Genomic DNA, 19191 nt, shown 5'->3' with positions numbered 1-19191 from the left:
GAATCATATTCATCTGCAGGTGTCAAAGCACTTCCCAAATGAAGTCAGTAAAATAATCTTCTTCGAAATGGTGCAACGAAGGCATTCAGATCAAGGAAAAATAGTTAGTGACAGAACCAGGAATTACAGTCCAGTCACCCAGTCCAGGCCCTTGTGTGCTAAACTACCCCACCTCTGACAAATGAGTTAGGCTTCTTAAGCTGCAATTTCAAAGTGATTTACTTAGCAATGTGAAACCATGCCACTCAACATGAGAAGATACCACTTCTGCTAGTTACTCTGATTACAGTCGCCTTCTGCCATTGCTCTTGTGAGGACGGTGCTCCGACTGCCAAGCCTGTTCCGGCGGCTTCTCAGAGGTGGCAAACTGAGGTAATTTGTCAGGATGGAGAAAACACTTGTTATTCTTCCTTGTTCTTGTTCTTGTTCTTGTTCTTGTTCTTGTTCTTGTTCTTGTTCTTGTTCTTGTTCTTGTTCTTGTTCTTGTTCTTCCTTTTCCTCTTCCTCCTCCTTGTCCTCCTCCTCCTCCTCTTTCTCCTCCTCCTCTTTCTCCTCCTCTTCTTCCTCCATTGGCCCATCAGGCATGGTCATAAAAGATTTCAACTCACTACAATGCGCCCCAATGATGCCCACCCTGTTAGAAAACATCATGTTAGTCTGCTTGACACAACGAAGCAAAGGAAAACAGGAGAAAGGGGGACAGATTTGTGCTGTTTCCTAGGTAAACGAGGAAGGAACCTTGCCTCCTTTACCTGGACTGTGCATGACACATTATGCAGAGACTATCGGCTCTCCCCCAGGGGAAAACAAATAACCATTCTTGTACCCTCAGCACCTGCACACCACATCATGTTTCTGTCTAGAGTGTGCATGCACACAACATGAATTGCACACATCCAAGTGAAGCTCAGCTCTTCCTGGAAAGGTTGGCCCTACTGCATAGGAATTACATGACTCTATGCATATGCTATAAAGCCAAGATGCTCAGGATGCACCCAGCTTCCAAAGCATGCACAAAACAATTACATGTGCATTTGTAGCAAATTTCACACTCTCAAGAAATACCAGACTTGCTGGTCGTGTGTTGTAGATATGACCAAAGATTTTGTATGTACAGTGCTGTAGCATTCATTGGATTGACAGAACTCTGCAAGATCTAGACAAATTAAGGCAATTCTCAAATTCTAATTTCCAGGCCAAAAAAAAAAGATTATGTGGGAAAGTCTTACAGGGGGCCTTAGATACACTTCAACAGAGCAAAACTGATTTACGGTGGTCCTGTTTACATGAGTTATCACATTAAAAAGTACTGTAGAAATGCTTCTGCTAACCATGGCTGGATGGAGAATGGAATTCTCTCATATGGCGTACTCAGGCTTGAAAATGTTGGTTCTATTTTTATTACAATTGAAATTATATTTTAAAAGTACAATGTAGTAACAAAATTACTTTGTCAGAATAAAATACATCAGTAATGTCTGATCAGAACACTATTAAAAAGTAACAGCCAAGAAGAAATAAGAAATCAGTGAATCATAAGAGGGGAAAAAAAAAACATCCCATTTTGATTTTGAGAGGTTTTGATTAATTTCTGTTCAAATTTATGTTAAAGCATATTCCCTTTCCCCAGAAAACTTTTGAGTCTTAACAAAGCACTGCAATGGACAGTAGCTGCTTTGCCATCAGTTAACCAAGAGTACTACATCTGCAAGTTTCAGGCTCACCTATGCCTGTCTTGCCTATAGTCCTGTCCCTTTCTAACTCCCGTGTAGACCAAGTCCTCAGTCCAATGGCCTCTCTCCTGATGAGGAAGAGCTAGCTGTCCGCTATCCTTCCTCATAGCACTACCAAATCTGTTCATGCAGAGAAATAGCCCCTTACTTGGTAGTGAACAATTCTGAGAAGTCCGGCAGTCCATCACATCTGCAGGGTTGAGGGTCTCTGCCCCGGCAGAAGTGGTTCTGGGAGCGATATTGAGCACTGTCTTTTGGTAAGGGCAGCAGCGTCCTGAGCACTGGTGAGCGCTGGTGAACCATGCTGTTTATGGAATGATGCTTGGCATGGACTTTTCTTGAAAGAAAACAAATGCAGGTGTTAACTCAGTGTATTCAGACAAGGCAGGTTCCCTAAGGACTCACCAATGTGTCAAATGTCTACCTCAGATATGGCAACCGCACTGTATCTGCATCAGCAGTCCGGTCTCCTGCTTTCTGCAAGTCAGCATTGCTCCTGTCTCTTAAGGCGGGATTGAACATGTTGGAGCAAAGAAGCCTGCCGATTTCTTCCCGAATCACTTGGAAGTGCTTCCGTCTGAACACAAGCCAAGCCACATAGCTGCAGAAGTTGTAGAAGCCCTAAATTGAAAACACAGGTCCCCTTTTCACTGGGAAAAGGCCCAGAGTCCCACTGCATCCCAGAGTGCAGGCTGGCATGACTCCACTAAAATGCCTGCAACCATTTGGCATCAAACTTTACCATGCATTGGTGAAGATTTGAAAGGACTGAGTTTTTAAAGGTATGCAGGCAGATGCGGCTAGAAACAAGAGTTCCCTCAGATGAATTTCATCTTGCTCAACTCTGACCAGTTTGGCTTAGTCCTGCTGCTAGAAACTAAGAAGACAACCTGAGATCACCACCCAGTTTCCCTCAATAATCAATGGAAAGAGACTGATGGGATGAGTCATTCTGTGGGGGTTCCTATCACATGCGTCTATCTCAAGAGGCAACAATTCACCCTCTGGCTGAGCTTCTCTTTTCTGCATTGACTGTCAAGACAGCCGAAGGGCATGGTCTGACTGGACAGCTATTGTTTGGGCAGCTGCAGGTAGACAAGAAAATTCCCACCCCGAATGACAGCATTATGATCACAGAAAATATTACTACCAAAAATGAACTCATCACATCTCACCCCTACGTCTCGTTGCTGATTAAAAAAACAAAATCTCACTTTTCACTCTTATTTAACATTTGTGATCCCTAGCACAAGCTGAATCAAATCCCAAAAAAACGAATCTCTACTAAGTCTGTTCTTTAAAAGATGGCATCGTTGGGACTGCTGTGTATCCTTGGAATTGACTCCATAGTTACCCTCTTTCAAGGAAAGGCTTCCCAGTTTATGAAGTACAAAGTGTAATTTGGGGGCAGCTGTTTTGCATTAATTTGCTGAAGCCCTGCCGCATAGTGAGTCTCATAAATAGCTGATCGAGCTGTATGTTGCAGGCCAGAAGAGCTTATTGGCATCTAGAAATGTCACCAAGGACAATGGAAATAAAAGAAGGCTGTAAAATTTCTTACCTACAGAGATGAAACTGTGAGGCCAATGATGAGGCCAAGGGCAATGGAAATAAAAGAAGGCTGTAAAATTTCTTACCTACAGAGATGAAACTGTGAGGCCAATGATGAGAAGAAACTTATAGACCAGACTTCCCAGAGGGACCTCAGGCTGTGGTGGGAACTGCCTGAGGACTGAGAGCCACAGAGGGATTGAAACTCCTCAACTGAGGGCTCCAAGGGGAAAAGGCTTGGCTGAAGGGCAAAGAGATGGTATTTTACAGGGACATCTAGGCCCTAGAGGTAAAATTTTATTTTAGGTATTCTGTCTTACAAGAAAGCTACTGGGGAAACCAAACATGAAAGGAGCATTTGGATGTGCAAGGGAGGAACATGCTCTGGGCTCAGTCACACTCTCTGTATATCTTTGTGTCTTTCTTACCTCAAAGAAGCCCCGATCTTTCTGCAATGATGTTTTTCTCCTAAGGCAGTGAACAAGAGCAAAAAATTAATAGCAGCAGTTGTCCTTTCAGTTCTCTGGAGAGAGCATTGAATATGACTCATGGGGCTATGCCAAGCTGGCATTTCACCAGGGCAATAAAGTTGTTGCTGGTAGATCCTCATTACTAGCATGCGGAGACCCACTGTCCAAGAGAAAGGCAGGAGTTCTGCATTGCCTCAGAAGGAGAAAATGCAAAATATTGTATGGCTCAGTTAATTAAATCTGACAGAGAACAAAGCTGGATGTGATGAGCAGACAAGGCTCCCCTGCTATGCTATCTAGACGGAGCTCTCTGCATGGGCCTCTCAAAAGTGGTCAGCACTGATCTAATCCAGTTCCCACTGAAGTCAATAAAAAAACTCTTCCTGATATCACTGGAAGAGCAATGAGCAGAGTTACTGGGGGCACAAAGCCAGGCCAATGCTGAAACAATAAACTTGAAAACCAGGAAGGAAATGCCTGATATATCTCCAAGAACTGTAAAATATACCCAAGAATCATAGAATCATATAATCATAAAATCATAGAATAGTTTGGGGTGGAAGAGACCTTTACAGGTCATCTAGCCCAACCCCCTGCAATGAGCAGGGACAGCTTCAACTAGAGCAGGTTGCTCAGGGCCCCGTCCAACCTGACCTGGAATGTTTCCAGCGATGAGGCATCTACCAACTCTCTGGGAAACTTGTGCCAGTGTTTAACCACCCTCGTTGTACAAAATTTCTTCATTTTATCTACTCTAAATCTGCCCTCTTCTAGTTTAAAACCATTACCCCTTGTCCTATCACAACTGCCTTTTTAGGCCCCCCCATCCCCATCTTTCTTCCAAGCCCCCCTTTAAGTACTGGAAGGCTGCAATAAGGTCTGCCCAGAGCCTTCTGTTCTCCAGGCTGAACAATCCCAACTTTCTCAGCCTGTCCTCAGAGGAGAGGTGTTCCATCCCTCTGATCATTGCTGTGGCCTCCTCTGGACCCACTCATCTCCCTCAACCTGCTGGCCATGCTGCTTTGGATGCAGCCCAGGGTACAGTTGGCCTTCTGGGCTGCAAGCACACATTGCCGGCTCACGTGCAGCTTTTCATCCACCAGTACCCCCAAATCCTTCTTGGCAGGGCTGCTCTCAATCCCTTCATCCCCCAGCCTGTATTGATACTATGCGTTGCCCCGACCCATGAGCAGGACCTTCCACTTGGCCTTGTTGAACCTCATGAGGTTCACACAGATCCACTTCTTGAGCTTGTCCAGGTCCCTCTGGATGGCATCCTGTTCCTCGGGCGTGTCAACTGGCAGGTTGACAAAGGGACTTTGTTAAAGAAGCAACAATTTGCCCAGTGAAAGCCTGAGAGATGCTCTCACCACCAACTTGAACCCTGGGATTCTCACACAAAGCCAAATGACTGTCCATCATGGAAATGGCCATTAAAGCAGAGGGTGATGCACACATTCCAGCAGCCATTCAATTCTCCTGGAGATGGCACAACTCAGTCTCATGGAAATGAAAGCAAATTTTCCCTGCTAGCCTACAGTTCCCCAGAGACCTGGCTTGGTCCTGCCAGATGCACAGAAAAGTGTCTCTGCATCAACTCACCCACTCCTGACATGTCCCTTGTCTTCCTGATAACATCAAGTGTTCCATACATCTAGGGCATCCGCAGCTACTGTCACCCCAGAAACATCAATGTAGAGCAGACCGTGAAGATAATACCTTTCAGTCCTATAGCTCTATTTACCATCTTCTGACTTTTATTTATTGATTTTTTGATCAAGAAGACCATGTATCTCCCTACCTTGGTCCCACCAGCCATAATCCTGCTGACACTTTACATTTTGTGCAGGGGAAAAGAAGCTTGACTCTGCAAGCATGGCATGGCCATTTGCCAAAGCAGAACTCCCAGAACAAAGCTGATGCTTGTGATTCCTTATTAATTCTGGTAAAGCACAGTATTCTGTCTTCAGAATACCAGAGCAAAGAAACCTAAAGTGACCCCATCTTATTAAACCTAAATATGAAACCCAGCTTCACCTTTTAACATTACACAGCTTACGCAGTGTCTTAGAACTAGTCCCTAGTTTAGCAGAGAAACCTAGGTAAGCAACAGAAAATAACGCTAATAATTACAGTCAAATAAGGACAGGGGTCTCCACCCTTCTTTCTCCCAGTGCCTTCTTCCCTCAGGTGAGGTATTAAGCTAAGAGACCTGCTTGAAGTAAAGTTTCCTAAAATAAGTGTTGAACTAGGAGGCACCTCCCGTGTCTAGGGCACAGTTGCTAATTACCTAGGAAAATACAGAAACGGTCAGGAAAACATCAAACTTGCAACAAGATTCAGGATGGGACTTGTAAGAAATGTGAATGAGTGAGAAAAGAACATCATGCCCTCTAGAAATACAGTAATATTGATTTCTCATAGCTGTCAGGGAAACGGGATGAGTTCATGCGTAAAAGAGGACAGTACCGTCAAGGGCAGACAAGGCAGTAAGCGTGGGGTTTGGATGCAAGATGATAGTGACTTCAGACATCTACAGGAACTACTGTTGTGCATAGAGGCACATGGGGAAGAAATGCTTCTGGTGCTCCCTCCACCACCGCTGTGACTAACTGACCATGGATCAAGCCAGCTTCAAGGATCAGTAAGGGCTGGCTCGACTGCGTTTGTGCCATTGATGCATGCAGCCTTGGGAACACTCTGTATTTTTCCCATTATGACAAATGCCCATAAGGAAACTGGCACCACAAAAAGGTTGCACAACCCCCATCAACTTAAAAGGAGAAAGCCAGACACACCTATTCCTTCCTCAGCGTTGGAGGCACAAAAGGACTAAAGCTAACACAAACAAATAACAGGTCTGGAAGAACTCTCTCAAATTCCAGTCTGGGATAGTATCAAGATTGGATTTTAATGCTGTATTTTACAAATCATGTAAATTGTTAAAATGAAGATGTTCCCCACCTAAGCCTCCCTTTTTAAACTTTCAGAGGAAACCTTTACATGAAGAATAAATGATTTCATATGAACACATAAACATTTGGCAGATCTGGAAGGGAATGCAGTTTACCAACTTAATATAAGATTTCATTAAAATGTTGCTATGGTGAATTAGAGTGAAAAGCAGAAGCTTCAACACCATCATGAACCCACAGTTGGGCTATAAGAAAATATAGTAAAACTGGGGGTGGTACATTATCAATAGTTTCTCAGTTTTTTAATCTAAACATTTTTCAAGTTAAAAAAATCATCAAAAGTAACCCTTCCCACAGTTTCTATTTTGACAAAGACCTTTCCCATCCAAAAACGTATGCGCTCAAAAAATTCCTATCCATCTTTTATAATTAAGAGTGTTAATCAGTTCTGTCCCTTAGCTCTTGTTCTTGGCAATTCATCTAATGGTCTGGGAGGATCCAGATAACATTTAAGGCTAAACTGAGTCAGCCTGGAAAAGATTATGTTTATATAATTGCAGTATGGTATGGGAAGTGCCATATATTATAACATGCTCAGCATTAGCCTAATTCTGAAGTCAGCTGTAATCAGCTACCACCACCCTGCTATGAGTAACTCAGTGAAGTCTCTCTTCAGTGGAACACCTCTCCTGTGAGGACAGACTGAGAGAGTTGAGGTTGTTCAGCCGGAAGAAGAGAAGGCTCCGGGGAGACCTTATTGCAGCCTTCCAGTACTTAAAGGGGACTTATAAGAAAGATAGGGACAGACTTTTTAGCAGGGCCTGTTGTGATAGGACAAGGGGTAATGGTTTTAAACTAAAAGAGGGTAGATTTCAACTAGATAAAAGGAAGAAATTTTGTACAATGAGGGTGAAACACTGGCCCAGGTTGCCCAGAGAGGTGATAGATGCCCCATCCCTGGAAACATTCCAGGTCAGGTTGGACGGGGCTCTGAGCAACCTGCTCTAGTTGAAGACGTCCCTGCTCATTGCAGGGGGGTTGGACTAGATGACCTTTAAAGGTCCCTTCCAACCCAAACTATTCTATGATTCATACATCACCTTATATCATGAAGGCTTTAAGACACAGCTCTTTTCTAGCTTTTGTGTTTTCACAGCCTGGACACCAACATCCCAACCCAATGCCAGCCTCTAACCCCCACCATGATCAAAATATTAAAGAACAGAGTTTCTTGTTTCAGCTCTCTGCTCTCACTCCCATGCTGGTGGTTTTTTGCCACTAGACCTCCTGCTTGCCTCCATTCTGCACATTCCCATCCACCAGACAATACGAGTGAGTGAAGAGGTAGCAGAGCTAACTAGCTGGATATACAACAGGGTCTTTCATCCAGCTGCATCCAGTTCTTGGATTCAAGTTACTTTCTGCAATAAGTTCCTCCAACTGAATCTCATAAATTGCAGACATTAGGGCCACCCAACAGAAATAATGAAATTCTGTCATGAGCCTCCCTGTCCAACCAGTGAGAAGGTTAAGAGGATGCCTCTGCTCAATGGGAATCTGGAAGCAGGGATTTGGCAGAGAAGGCAGCTCCCAGGAGTGCCTGGTGAAATGCAGATGTGCCAGGATACAGAGGGAACACATTCTTAATTCTCAGGGTCCAGCACCTTGTGGGATGGGGCATACTAAAATGAAAGCCCTGTTGGGACAGCGATTTCAGCTCCTCTTTGACTTCACCATTTCACGAGTTACCTTCTCCTCTTGATTAGAAGGAAACCCAGGTTGTCCCACCCCAGCCAAGAGCAAAGTTGCCCGGAGCTGTGTTGCAGGAAGGCAGGTGAATGTTTGTGACTCCTCTGGGGGACTGGCAGCAGTTTCATACCAACTGACTGAAAAAATTTGCCTGAAACTGCTCTGAGAAGATCCCATGGGACTGGGGGGCTTGGTGGGGACTGCCAGCTCCTTTCTACTGCCAGGGAAGGGAAACATTGTGCAGGAACATACATGGTTGAGGAAAGAGTCCCTAATACTAGCATAGTGCATGATCTCTCTGTCATTACGTTCTCCTTCCACTAACCATTTTTTGTGGTGCTTAGTTGCCGGCCAGGGTGAAACCACAATGCCTTCATCACCTCTTAAAACTCCCCTTTTCTCATCCTCATCATTCCTTTGGTTTCTCTGCCTTCTAAAACACCCTCCCATCCTCTCCTGCCTTCCTCAGTTTCTTTTTTAATCCCCACTATGGGTTTCTCTCCCCTTTCAGTTCACTGCTGGGACCATCACATCTCAAGAGCAGTTGGTCTCTACCACTCCGAAAAAGCCATGCACCATCTTCCCCATTCAGAGGTAGGAGTACTACACTTTCAATGCCTAAGCAAAACTTCTTCTTGTCTCTACTCCCTTCACCTGCTGCCCTTCAGGAACATGGCCTCCTTCACTTACTAGACTTATGCTATCTTAGACTTGGCATAAGAGGAAATTCATGCAGGGATCAGTGGCAACCAGCAGGTACATAACCATTTGCTTTCAAGATTTAGTTAAGTAGAAGTGGCAGGGGTAAGATCCAGGGCTGGCACTGATTCTTGCCCTGCTGACTTTCATGTTGAACCCATTAAAGTTTCCTGCTCTGTATACCTAGCAACATTTCTGCATACCAGGGGGTAGAGTTTTCCAGTCTGGTATCCAGAGCTCTGCTGCTCATTGTGGCCAAATCAGTTGGCAACAGCTCACCGGAAACACTTTTGGAGTCGGTTATGAGATGAGACAGAGCTACAGAGAGATCAGGACACTTCTCTGTGTTGTGATCCCTTAGCCCTCTGTGACTCCTTGGCTAACGAGACATTTATTACTTTAGGCATTCACTTGTGTCACTCAACAGAGACCCTGTCCCTGGGCTGCTGCGGCCCTTGACATAGCAAGAGTCCCCAGAAGGGATTGACTTACTTTCCACCAGGCATGTGATGCTGCCATGCCATGCCTCGTTTGAGAATAAGGTTACAGTACACCTTGGCAAGGTGAATCCTGGCCACCGCTAACTTTGACAACACATCGTCCATTTCTTTCTTCTCTAAAAATATCATAGTCCTGTTCAAAACAAAAACGGAAAAAACTTTTCAGGGAAGGTGCTCTGGACAGAAGACGCTAGAAAGAGTGACTGTTCCTGAGAAGTAAGTGTGGTTTTCAGGCCCATAAACCAATGAGCTGCATGACACCACCATCAAGGTCCCCTCTGTAGCACAGCTGGGTTCAGACTCTTCCAGCAGAGCTTGGCAATGCCGGTGGGGCCAGGAGGCTTGGGGCTTGGGCCCAGACAGTCTTGCTTGCCCCACACAACATATAACCTGCATGCTCACAGCCTGTCAGGTTGCTGTCTTTGATCCTGCATAGCTTATGAACCCTTTCTGCAGACTGCATAAAAGCCCTGGAGGTGCACTTAGATATCTCCAGGCACAGGCTCGGTCACCGGCCGGCCTGGAGCAGTGGGTCTGGCTCATTCAGAGACAGCACTTACTCCTCTTCAAAAAGGCACACGAAGCGCTTCTGGGACCGCCTCTAAGCAGGAACGGCTGACACCACAAGCCTGTATTTTAGACCAATTCAGATCAAACACTAAGGAAATGCCAAACCAAAGAGCTTTCTATTTCCTCTGCTTCCCCTATAATCCACCCGACTGTCTGCCGGTGCCTGGAGTTTGCCGGCCCAAAAGTTACCAGCCTCCTTTCACACTCAGGAGAGTTGGTTTTATCTGTCCTATCCCTGATGGCCTCCAGCTCTAAAGCTTCCTACACAACCCACCTCTAATAAATTAGGACAATTACTCTGTGTTTCTCAATGATAATTGCTAATAAAATTCAGCAGATTTTCCCCAAAAGACATGAAAGGGTTGGAAGCAGAAACAGACAGAAAATAAAGGGGAAAGAAAATGCAGGGCAGAAATAATAGCCCTTGTTCCATTCATGTCTCATCTACCGGTGGTGAGTTTTTGTTCTTAGAGTCACATATTTCAGAGGTGAACACTCCCAAGCTGTCCACAGTGGAGGAATGCCTCATGCCCGCTGCTCTGGAAAACTGGTTGGCCGTTTTTGAAGTTAGTTACAAGATCTTCCTGAACCTAGAAAAAGCCAGGAAAGCCTCAGCTTGGATTTACGAAGGATCAGCATGGCACCAACAAAAGACAAAGTCACAAGTCAAAGATGTTCAGATTCATCCTGACTTTCTCTGATAGGAACCTATTCCAATACTTTCTCTTCCAAAAAAAGTTTAATGCACAGAAGCAATAACTTCTGAAGCCAGGATGGTCTTAGATGTTCTCTTGAGGCACTGTGGACACTGATACTTCTACATGGTCTAGGTTCAAGACAGTTGAGGATCTATTCAGACCATCAGGCCTGGCTCCTTGTGGACAAAAGCAGACCCAACAGATGAGTTAGGCATCTCACATAGGCAGCCCAAATGACAGGAAACCTAAAACACACCAACTAGGAGCAGGAATAACCAGCACTGGTTTGTGTGTTACTGGGTTATCACACAGGGTCTACAAGAAGAGCAGCTTGAGGACTGCACAGCCATTGGATGTGTCTGTCATATAGGGACATTGCGCTGACAAAGGACTAGGTGGGTCACCAAGCCTTGTCTCCAAGTAATCTGTCTGTCAGTTTAACTGGGAGCAAATTATAGGTATCACTAACAAGAAGCATGAAATGGTACTGCCATGTCTTGCCTCCAGTCTGTCTCTATTTGTGGCACATAGCCAGTACTACGTAGGAAAGAAAAAAGCCTCTGAAACTAAATTATATCTAGGAGGAAGGGGGTGGGAGTTTCCTTCCTGAGCAGGCCACTAGCAACAGCCCTGAGCATGGGATTTATGTGGGATAGATATAGGAAAACAAATGGCTATGCAATCTTCTTTCACATTCTCTCAAACACATCAGCGTATCACAAACCCAAGGATTCTTATCACAAGTGTAATTTTATGTCATTATGATTCTATTATGTGGTTATAAAATCCCTTTCACAAGCTCATGGAGCTCCACCTTCAGAAAAAAAGTCATTTTCTTGCCTGCCCCCACTACTTCCTAGTGGAAGACCATTACAGAACTTTACTCCACAGAAGGTAAAAGACAGTCCTTGCTACATTTGATTTGAAATATAGTACATGAGAGGTCTTGAACAGGGTAAAAAGGTGCAATACCAGAAAGCTCTTCACACTGTGATTCATAATCTCCCTGTTCCTCCAAGTCAGCTAAGATGCTAAAACAATTAAGGATGAACTTCAACATTAAATAGGACCTAAAATTGCCTTTTGTCATTTTATTTTCCTTCCTTGTATTTATACTTCAGTAGATCAATATCCTGAATTCCTGCTTCTGCATGGTAAGTGTCTCTTCTTTAAGCTTCTCTGAAGTTAACACTGCATGCAGTTAATCCTGACAAGCAAGCCACTTCCCTTCAGGGGAGGTAATGAATCTAATTAAAACAGTATTGTAGAAGCGGAGAGGCAGTACACACATGGAGTCGCCTCCTTGTCCTTTACCAGCCAAGAGCGGGGGATCCTTTTGTAAACTGCAGCCCAGAGCACCTCAACTGAACCTACAGCCTTTGTATATGAAATGACGCTGATGGTTTTCTTTAGTCATGAATTATTCCTTGCACAATGAAAGAAAAACCTGTCAATCTATGGATGTAGAACAAATCAATTCCTTAAAGCCAGTAATCCTCCAACAGTCTTTTCTTCACTCCAGATAAATCAGCCCCTCTTTATATGAAGGCTTCATGAATTATGAAGTAAGTAATCATTAAGTGTTTTAAGAAAATGGTCAATCAATTCTCAGAGACTATTATAGACTCCAGAAAGTCATTGAAGTTTCTTACAATCATGGTTTGTAACTCTGCAATGCTTTCTCCTAAGGCATATAACCCTCTAACACAGCAGCTCCTAAACTATTCCCCTGGCATCCCCACTTCCACTCTGCAAGGTAGCAAGCGTGGTCACACACCCTTACTTGGGAACTGCTTTCCTAGCATATATTCCTCACGTTGTAACATGTTTCTAGCACGTAAGAGTCATCTGAACCTGCTTTGCAAAGTATTTAGAAATGAAGTCTTAAAGCAATGTGACCCACAGCACAAATTAACACCCAGCAGACTCAGTTGCAACTATTTGCTGCTCTGTATTGCAAGCAGAAATGACTGGATGCTAATGTTATTACTGGGAAATGGCATTAAGGGATGGTAATTCCATCTAGGGCACTCACATAGATTTAACGTTGGTGGTAGTAGTAATGATTTATTAAAATTGCAGCATTACCTTGAGGACCCAAATTATTTGGTGACCCCATTGCAGCAGGACTGGATCCAGCCACCGTTTTGAAAGGGAGACTATGGTGATGCCATGCTACATGAACAACAGTGCACAGAGCTCAGGGCAAGGCTGGGGCAAAGCAGAGTTCAAACCCTCCCAGAAAATCTATCTCTCTACATAGTCAGAGGGGCCTATGTCCTGGAGAGCGCAGAGGACAAGGGGACAGGAGATATAAGCAGTGATACCAAGGGTTTTTTCTCCCTGGTATTCTATATATAGACTGGGCCAGTACAGCAAGCAGTCCTTCCTCATACGCAGAATCCCACTGATTCTGACACGAAAGACTGCCCTGTGATCCCAGATTTTCTGGGGCAAGCTCTGTGTACTTACATCCCTGAAGTCTTGTACTTACGAAATCAAGGTTCTGCATTTCTTTTCCAAGGCAATTTTTTCCAGGTAAAAAGACAGGTAGAAGAGCAGGGCCATGAGGAACTCATCTAGCTTCTCATTCCTAAACAGAAGGTAGAAAAGGTCACTGTGAAGTCTGCAGATTTGCAGATATAGACACCATCAGACCACTATGAAAAAGAACAAAGTCTCTGCTCAAGAGCCTGCATTATACCAAATATTAGCTATATGGCTGAGACCTACTCGTGGCAAGCACTCCACCCCACCCTAAGACTTTGAAGGCTTTTAGAGAATCACTAACAGAGTCCAACAACACACTGAAGAGTGGATTGAATTGGATATTACCAGACATACTTCCAAGAAGCATGTTTTCTGCACTGAACATGCTGGAAGAGTGGCATTCACATTCAAAGGAAAAGCGGGACAACTCGGACACGTCTCTCCTTCTGAAAGGAGAAGTATGGCTAAGGCTCAACAAGGTCTACAGATACATTCCTAAGTCAAAGGCAATGCAGCCCGTGTATGGCCCTGGTGATCTCAGGGATATGCCTCTGAGATATAATGCTCTGCCTGCTGCCACCTCGCTTTTGGCCTATTGAGAAGTAATGCTGGTATGTGACAGCAGCAAACAACGATCCCTGTAGCTCTGACGGGAACAGCAGCAGCACAGGAAGGCAGCCCGGATGCCCAGTCGCGTTAGCACTCGTGGTGCACGCAGTGTTGTGGACGCGCTGGCTAACATGGAGTTTAACTTAGAGTAAAATGGATAACAACCTTCAGATATTTAGGCCCAAGTTCTTGGCTTCCTTTAGGTAACAGTGTGGAAGGCTTTCAAACAGGTGATAGGATTATTTCTCTGCACATGTTGAGGACAATATGCATTTGGTATTGTTTCCCACTGAACCTTACAGGTGAGAGATTTTAAACCTCTGATATTTCATATTCTACTTCTCATACATCCTCGTCCCTCCACTACCAACTACACACACACAATTCTTGAAACAAACTCTAAATGACATACCTCATAACTGTGGCAAATGATAGCATGTGAAGTGACTCATTTGCTTCTTTCAAAAGCAAAGCAGCATCTGAAAACACACAGAGGAAAAAAACAGTATCACCTCAAAAAAATTGCTAGTGTTAGTAGCAATTGCTTTCTAACTTGTCTGGGCAATGTGTTGCTGATAACGAAATACCAGCAATTACTCACATTTTACATCATCCAACGTCACATATTCATGTTGTACCCACTTTGACAGCCTATGCAATTTTCCTTCTGTGTCAGCCAGCCTTCTTTCAGGGAGTGTTGCACTGCAATCATCTTGGAAGATGCTAGTGGTTGACCAATACATAACATTTAAGGACACAGTGTTAATTCCAGTCTGAGAACATTAAGATTATCTACCTGGTATGTACTCTGTTCATTGCTCTCAGTTTCAAAGGGACAGGCAGTGAAATGTGTTTGGCAGGTATCCTGAACTAACTTTCAACTATTATAACCACAAAACAGGCTGGGGATGTTGAGAAAAATAGGACATTTCACCTCTAAGGTTGCGTCTGGAGTTGCTCTTTTAGTTGCTAATATAATAAATTGTGACTATATTATTTAGATCAAAGACGTTTTAAGTAATGGATGAAAGTCAGCTATACCATGTTGTGGATTTATAAAATTAATAATAATAATAATACTTTAATCTTTGAAGTGCCTTACACAGATGAATTAATTACCTCACAATACTCTTTAGGGTAGATGAGAATTATTACCTCATTCTGAGCTATCTGGAAACAGCAACAAAGATGCTGAATGACTTTACCAAAGTCGTACCAGGCTAGTGCCTGAGCTAGCATTGAACACCAGGCATGTCTGGCTCTGTTTTTATGTTCAGACCACTCATCCATGCTGTTGAAATGACAGCTGGCTTCCTGCTTCACGTGTTTTGTTCAGGCATGATCCTGAGACAATGGATGAAAATATTCCCACCCAAAGGATCTTGTGTCTTTTTGAGCTAGGCTAGTCAAATGGAAATACCTCTTTAATGTCTTGACATGCATTTCCTGAAAGGGAGTATTTCCTCCTTCCTTAAGTTTTTCCTCAGCTGCTGGACTGGAGCTGAAATAGAGGGTATAAGCATGCAGTAGTATGAATTTAAATTACTAGCAGCAGTGCAAAGAGGTCAACATCCCATGATACAAAGGCATATCTATTTTGGCCTCTAACTGACACTAAGAAAACATCTGGGATGTGGTGAGGCCCACGTGAGACATGGCTTTCGAGAACACAGAAGCAAAGAGTAAAGGGGCTTCCCCAGGGCTTCCTGCTCTGCCTGCTGCCACCGTACGCACTGCACCATGTAAACACTTCGAGCGATCAGTGTCGCAAGTGGCTTTAAGAAGATTTTAAATGTAAACTGCTCAGTTCCAGAGCTTTTCTCTGGGATTGCTGAAGACAGGAGCTTACTCCTCTCCCTGGAGAGCTACTGGGCAGAGTCAGCAGCGTTCCCAAAGCCAGCAGAGAAGTTGGCTGGAGCAGCTGAGACAGAGACCATGAAAGGCACCTGCAGTAGCCATGTGGCCACAGGGAGGTGAGCAGCCTGGCTCCACCATGACGAAGCCTTGGAAAATGCCCGGCGGGGCAGGGAGGCAGCAGCAGGGAACGTGTGACTGACGCACCGCCACCACGCTCTGCCGCGCTCCCTGCCCTGCACTTGTGAAGAGACCAGGAGGGATATAGTTTGGGTGTTGGGGTTTTTTTTCCCCCAATAGTTTAAATGATAAAGTGGATTAGTTCACAACTGCCACAGAAATTCACAGCACAGCTACATGCACTTTGTCCCCTGCAAAGCTGTGGTTTCCCTAAAGGTCTGCAGTCCTCTGGTGCTCACCATTGCACAGGGTCATACGTAACACCAGCAACAGGGAACATCAGTCTGCGGATCTCCACCTATAGACACCTGGGGTGGCATTTGGCCCTTGCGTCCAGCACTGCTGCTCCAGTGCACGGTGCACAGTTCTGACACGTGGCAGGACTCACCACACGCTTTTAGCCGTCCCTCTGTGGTGGGTTCAGCTTGAGAACAGTGTGGAGTACATGCATATTTCTGATTTTCTCCATTAACATGATGCAATAAATGCCACAGAGCAACCGTTAAGGAGCTCCAGTCTCAATCAAAATAAAAAGTAATTAAAAAAAGTTGTCCTGCAGTTGGTGTTCAGGCAAAACAATATTAGAATCTGACTTTACCTTACTTGGTACTGCTGTATCAAAGCCTAAACCTGCATAATTTGAAACCAAACATCATTCTTTTACCTTGCAAATTCAAGTGTGTTAGTATCATCTTTCCAGTACCACATGCCTGGAGTTAGTTTTATCGTCTGCAAGAAAACAGCATATAGAGTACATGTCATAAATCTATGCTCAAGTTCTCAGTCCAAAAAAGTATTTATAATGCAAGCACTGTGCATACAGGCCACTTTCTGTCTTTCTTCGGTCTGCTTTTCACTCAGCTGTCGTCTGTGTGTGAGTTATTTGAACAGTATCTGTCCTTTTTTATGTCTTTCAGGTTATGAATAAATAATTGAAAGATTGCTAAGGAACATCAGTTCTTTGATTGCCAGTGACTCAATAAAGACTGAGAAGTCAAACGGAGCCATGCATTAAACACCACATTGCTTTTATTTGGGTTTTTAAAATAATATTTATGTAATTGTAGAGACTAAGTATCAGGAAAAAGGAAGCCTTTGTTTAAAAATTGAGTATGTTATGCACTTTCCTGATACTCTGAGAACTTTAAATAAACACCAGGTACACCCTTCAGGGGACACTGGACAAAAATACTAGTAACAGCATTTTACAGTATCTATATATTTTTTAAAAACCCATAACAAAAAATCCCCTGGAAACAAATAAGTTCTACTAGTCCTTTCTTAATTAACAAGAGAGACTTAGAAATCCTTAACCATTATTTGCAGGTCATCTCTAAAGCAAAATTGCTCTTATTGCTGACATCCTTCTGCCTACAAATCTAAACCGAGTAAAACTTCAAGGCTTTCTATGACTTTTTGTCAGGTACCATTCAGCCAGCCACAAGGCTCTCACAAATTCTTGCTCAATCTAATTTGGCAGCAGAGCGCTGCATACGGGACACGCCAGCAGCCCGTGCGACGGTTAGACCAGAGATGAGCATTAGGAAACCATGTCAAAGGATTACCTTTGACAAAAAGTGGTTATTTCAACTTGTCTGTTCTACTTCGGTTCCAGCTTTCTAATACTGGTTTACAGAAGAAAAAGGCCATGCAAATGCTCTGCCTTTGTGTTACACACAAGGGATTATGAGCCATGAAAGGAAAACAGAAAAATAGAGAAGGTGGTAGTATGGCAGAGCAAGGCCTACCAACACATCCCAGGAAGGAGAAAATACCACTCCTGTGTCTTCAAAATACATCTCAGCTGCTTCTCACTGATACGAATAGCTGAATGACTGTCCCCGGCCACCCTGCTCCTGGCTGGGGCCGTGGGACGGGTCCCTGCCCACCCCATGGGGCCTCCCGTGGCCCCCGGGACCTGCTGCAGAGGCAAACATGAACAGCAGCAACAAGATGGAGCTGGGAAAGGTGAGGAGACTCACAGACAGCATGGCGCTGGCCTGGGGCACTGCCCGCAGCACCGGGTCGAGGCAGGCACTGTTTGCGGCAGTATCCTGGTGACAGCCTGCTGTCCCCAAGGAACCGCGGATCCCAGCACACGAATCCCCCTCCAGCTGTGCTGTGGACTCGTGGTCTGTGTGCTCTGCTCCTTCTGCTCTGCTGAACAGCTTCCCTGGGTAATGTTTTAGTCCAATTAAAGTCAAATTTTAGTCAAATTAAGTGTTTTCCATGCAATAACATCTCCGCAGCCACTCACGTGGGCTTGCCGTGTTCTCTGGCGGTCGGGAGCCACAGGGCTTTTCCTGGTTGCTGGCCCAGGACTGGCAGCACTGGAGGCAGCTGCACCCGGTCCCTCTGTTACAGGCACCGATGTCTGTATAGCGCTCGGACTCTTCAACATACTTTACTTTAGCTTGGGACTTTACAAGATGTAAAAGTATATCTATCAGGTCACAAGCCTCCTGAGACGTGGCCTAGCTCCTGTGTGAGCCATCAGCTCGAGATTTGCAGGTTGCCCCTGGACAGAATTCCCGTAGGTGAGGGCAGGTCACTCAAGAGCATGATTTTGAGAGGGGGGTTTTGAGCTTTGGGATGTTGTGAAGCACTGTTTTTGCGAGCAGAAAATCTCTCATACTAGTCATTCACAGTGGAACAGTGTCGTGTATAACTGGTACTGCTTAGATCACACCCAAAATTGGTACAAGTTACATAGACAATAGCCCTTTTTGCCAATAGAAATCAAGTCCCCATGAAGGGTGAGGTTTTGCGTTACAGCTAAGCCAGTCTAATAGCTAGTTGTTGATGGAAGAGGCATTCTCGCTGCCATCAAAGTTTTCCCATCATTTATCTTTGTGTTGATTCTTTATCTTCTCTGTCCCCACAGCAAGGCAGCTCCCTAAACTGTCAAAAATAGTAATCCAGAAAAAATAAACAAGAAGCTTTCTGTTAAGTTAGCATTTTACATCAGTTCATGGTGCAGTCAGAGAAGGGCCAGCAGAGCTGCAGGTAAAGATAAGGGGACGGGGAGGACCACACCCCTCAATAGATCAGGTCAGCTATAAGGTGAAAACCAGCCACAATCTAGGAAAATTTTGCTAGTACAGCTGCACTAGGCCAGTATGTACTTTGAAGAGATGAAAATACCTGACCTAAGACTTTTAGACAGCTCAGTT

General features: G+C 44.4%; 1 protein-coding gene across 1 annotated transcript; it reads right to left on the bottom strand.

Moving 5' to 3' along the window:
* Positions 1-270: 270 nt before the first annotated feature.
* PPP1R36 (protein phosphatase 1, regulatory subunit 36) lies at positions 271-18419 on the bottom strand. The gene is made up of 12 exons (XM_010294883.1): positions 18276-18419; positions 16683-16747; positions 15405-15485; positions 14586-14707; positions 14397-14463; positions 13380-13478; positions 9610-9750; positions 3713-3752; positions 2158-2354; positions 1882-2070; positions 579-634; positions 271-467 (listed from the first exon to the last, which is right to left on the bottom strand). The coding sequence occupies exons 1-12, from the start codon at positions 18417-18419 to the stop codon at positions 271-273; spliced, it is 1398 nt and encodes a 465-aa protein (XP_010293185.1).
* Between the last annotated feature and the right edge of the window lie 772 nt (positions 18420-19191).

Source organism: Phaethon lepturus, unplaced genomic scaffold (assembly GCF_000687285.1).
Source record: "Phaethon lepturus isolate BGI_N335 unplaced genomic scaffold, ASM68728v1 scaffold23899, whole genome shotgun sequence".
Taxonomy (NCBI): Eukaryota; Metazoa; Chordata; class Aves; order Phaethontiformes; family Phaethontidae; genus Phaethon; species Phaethon lepturus.
This window is presented reverse-complemented; position numbering and strand designations above follow the sequence as displayed.

Coding starts and splice junctions, on each gene's coding strand:
- PPP1R36 (XM_010294883.1), bottom strand. CDS start 18,419: ATGTTGAAGAGTCCGAGCGCTATACAGACATCGGTGCCTGTAACAGAG. Junction 9,751..13,379: donor AAATGCAGAACCTTGATTTC/GTAAGTACAAGA, acceptor TGTTTTGAACAG/GACTATGATATTTTTAGAGA. Junction 468..578: donor ATCTTTTATGACCATGCCTG/ATGGGCCAATGG, acceptor AAGAACAAGAAC/AAGAACAAGAACAAGAACAA.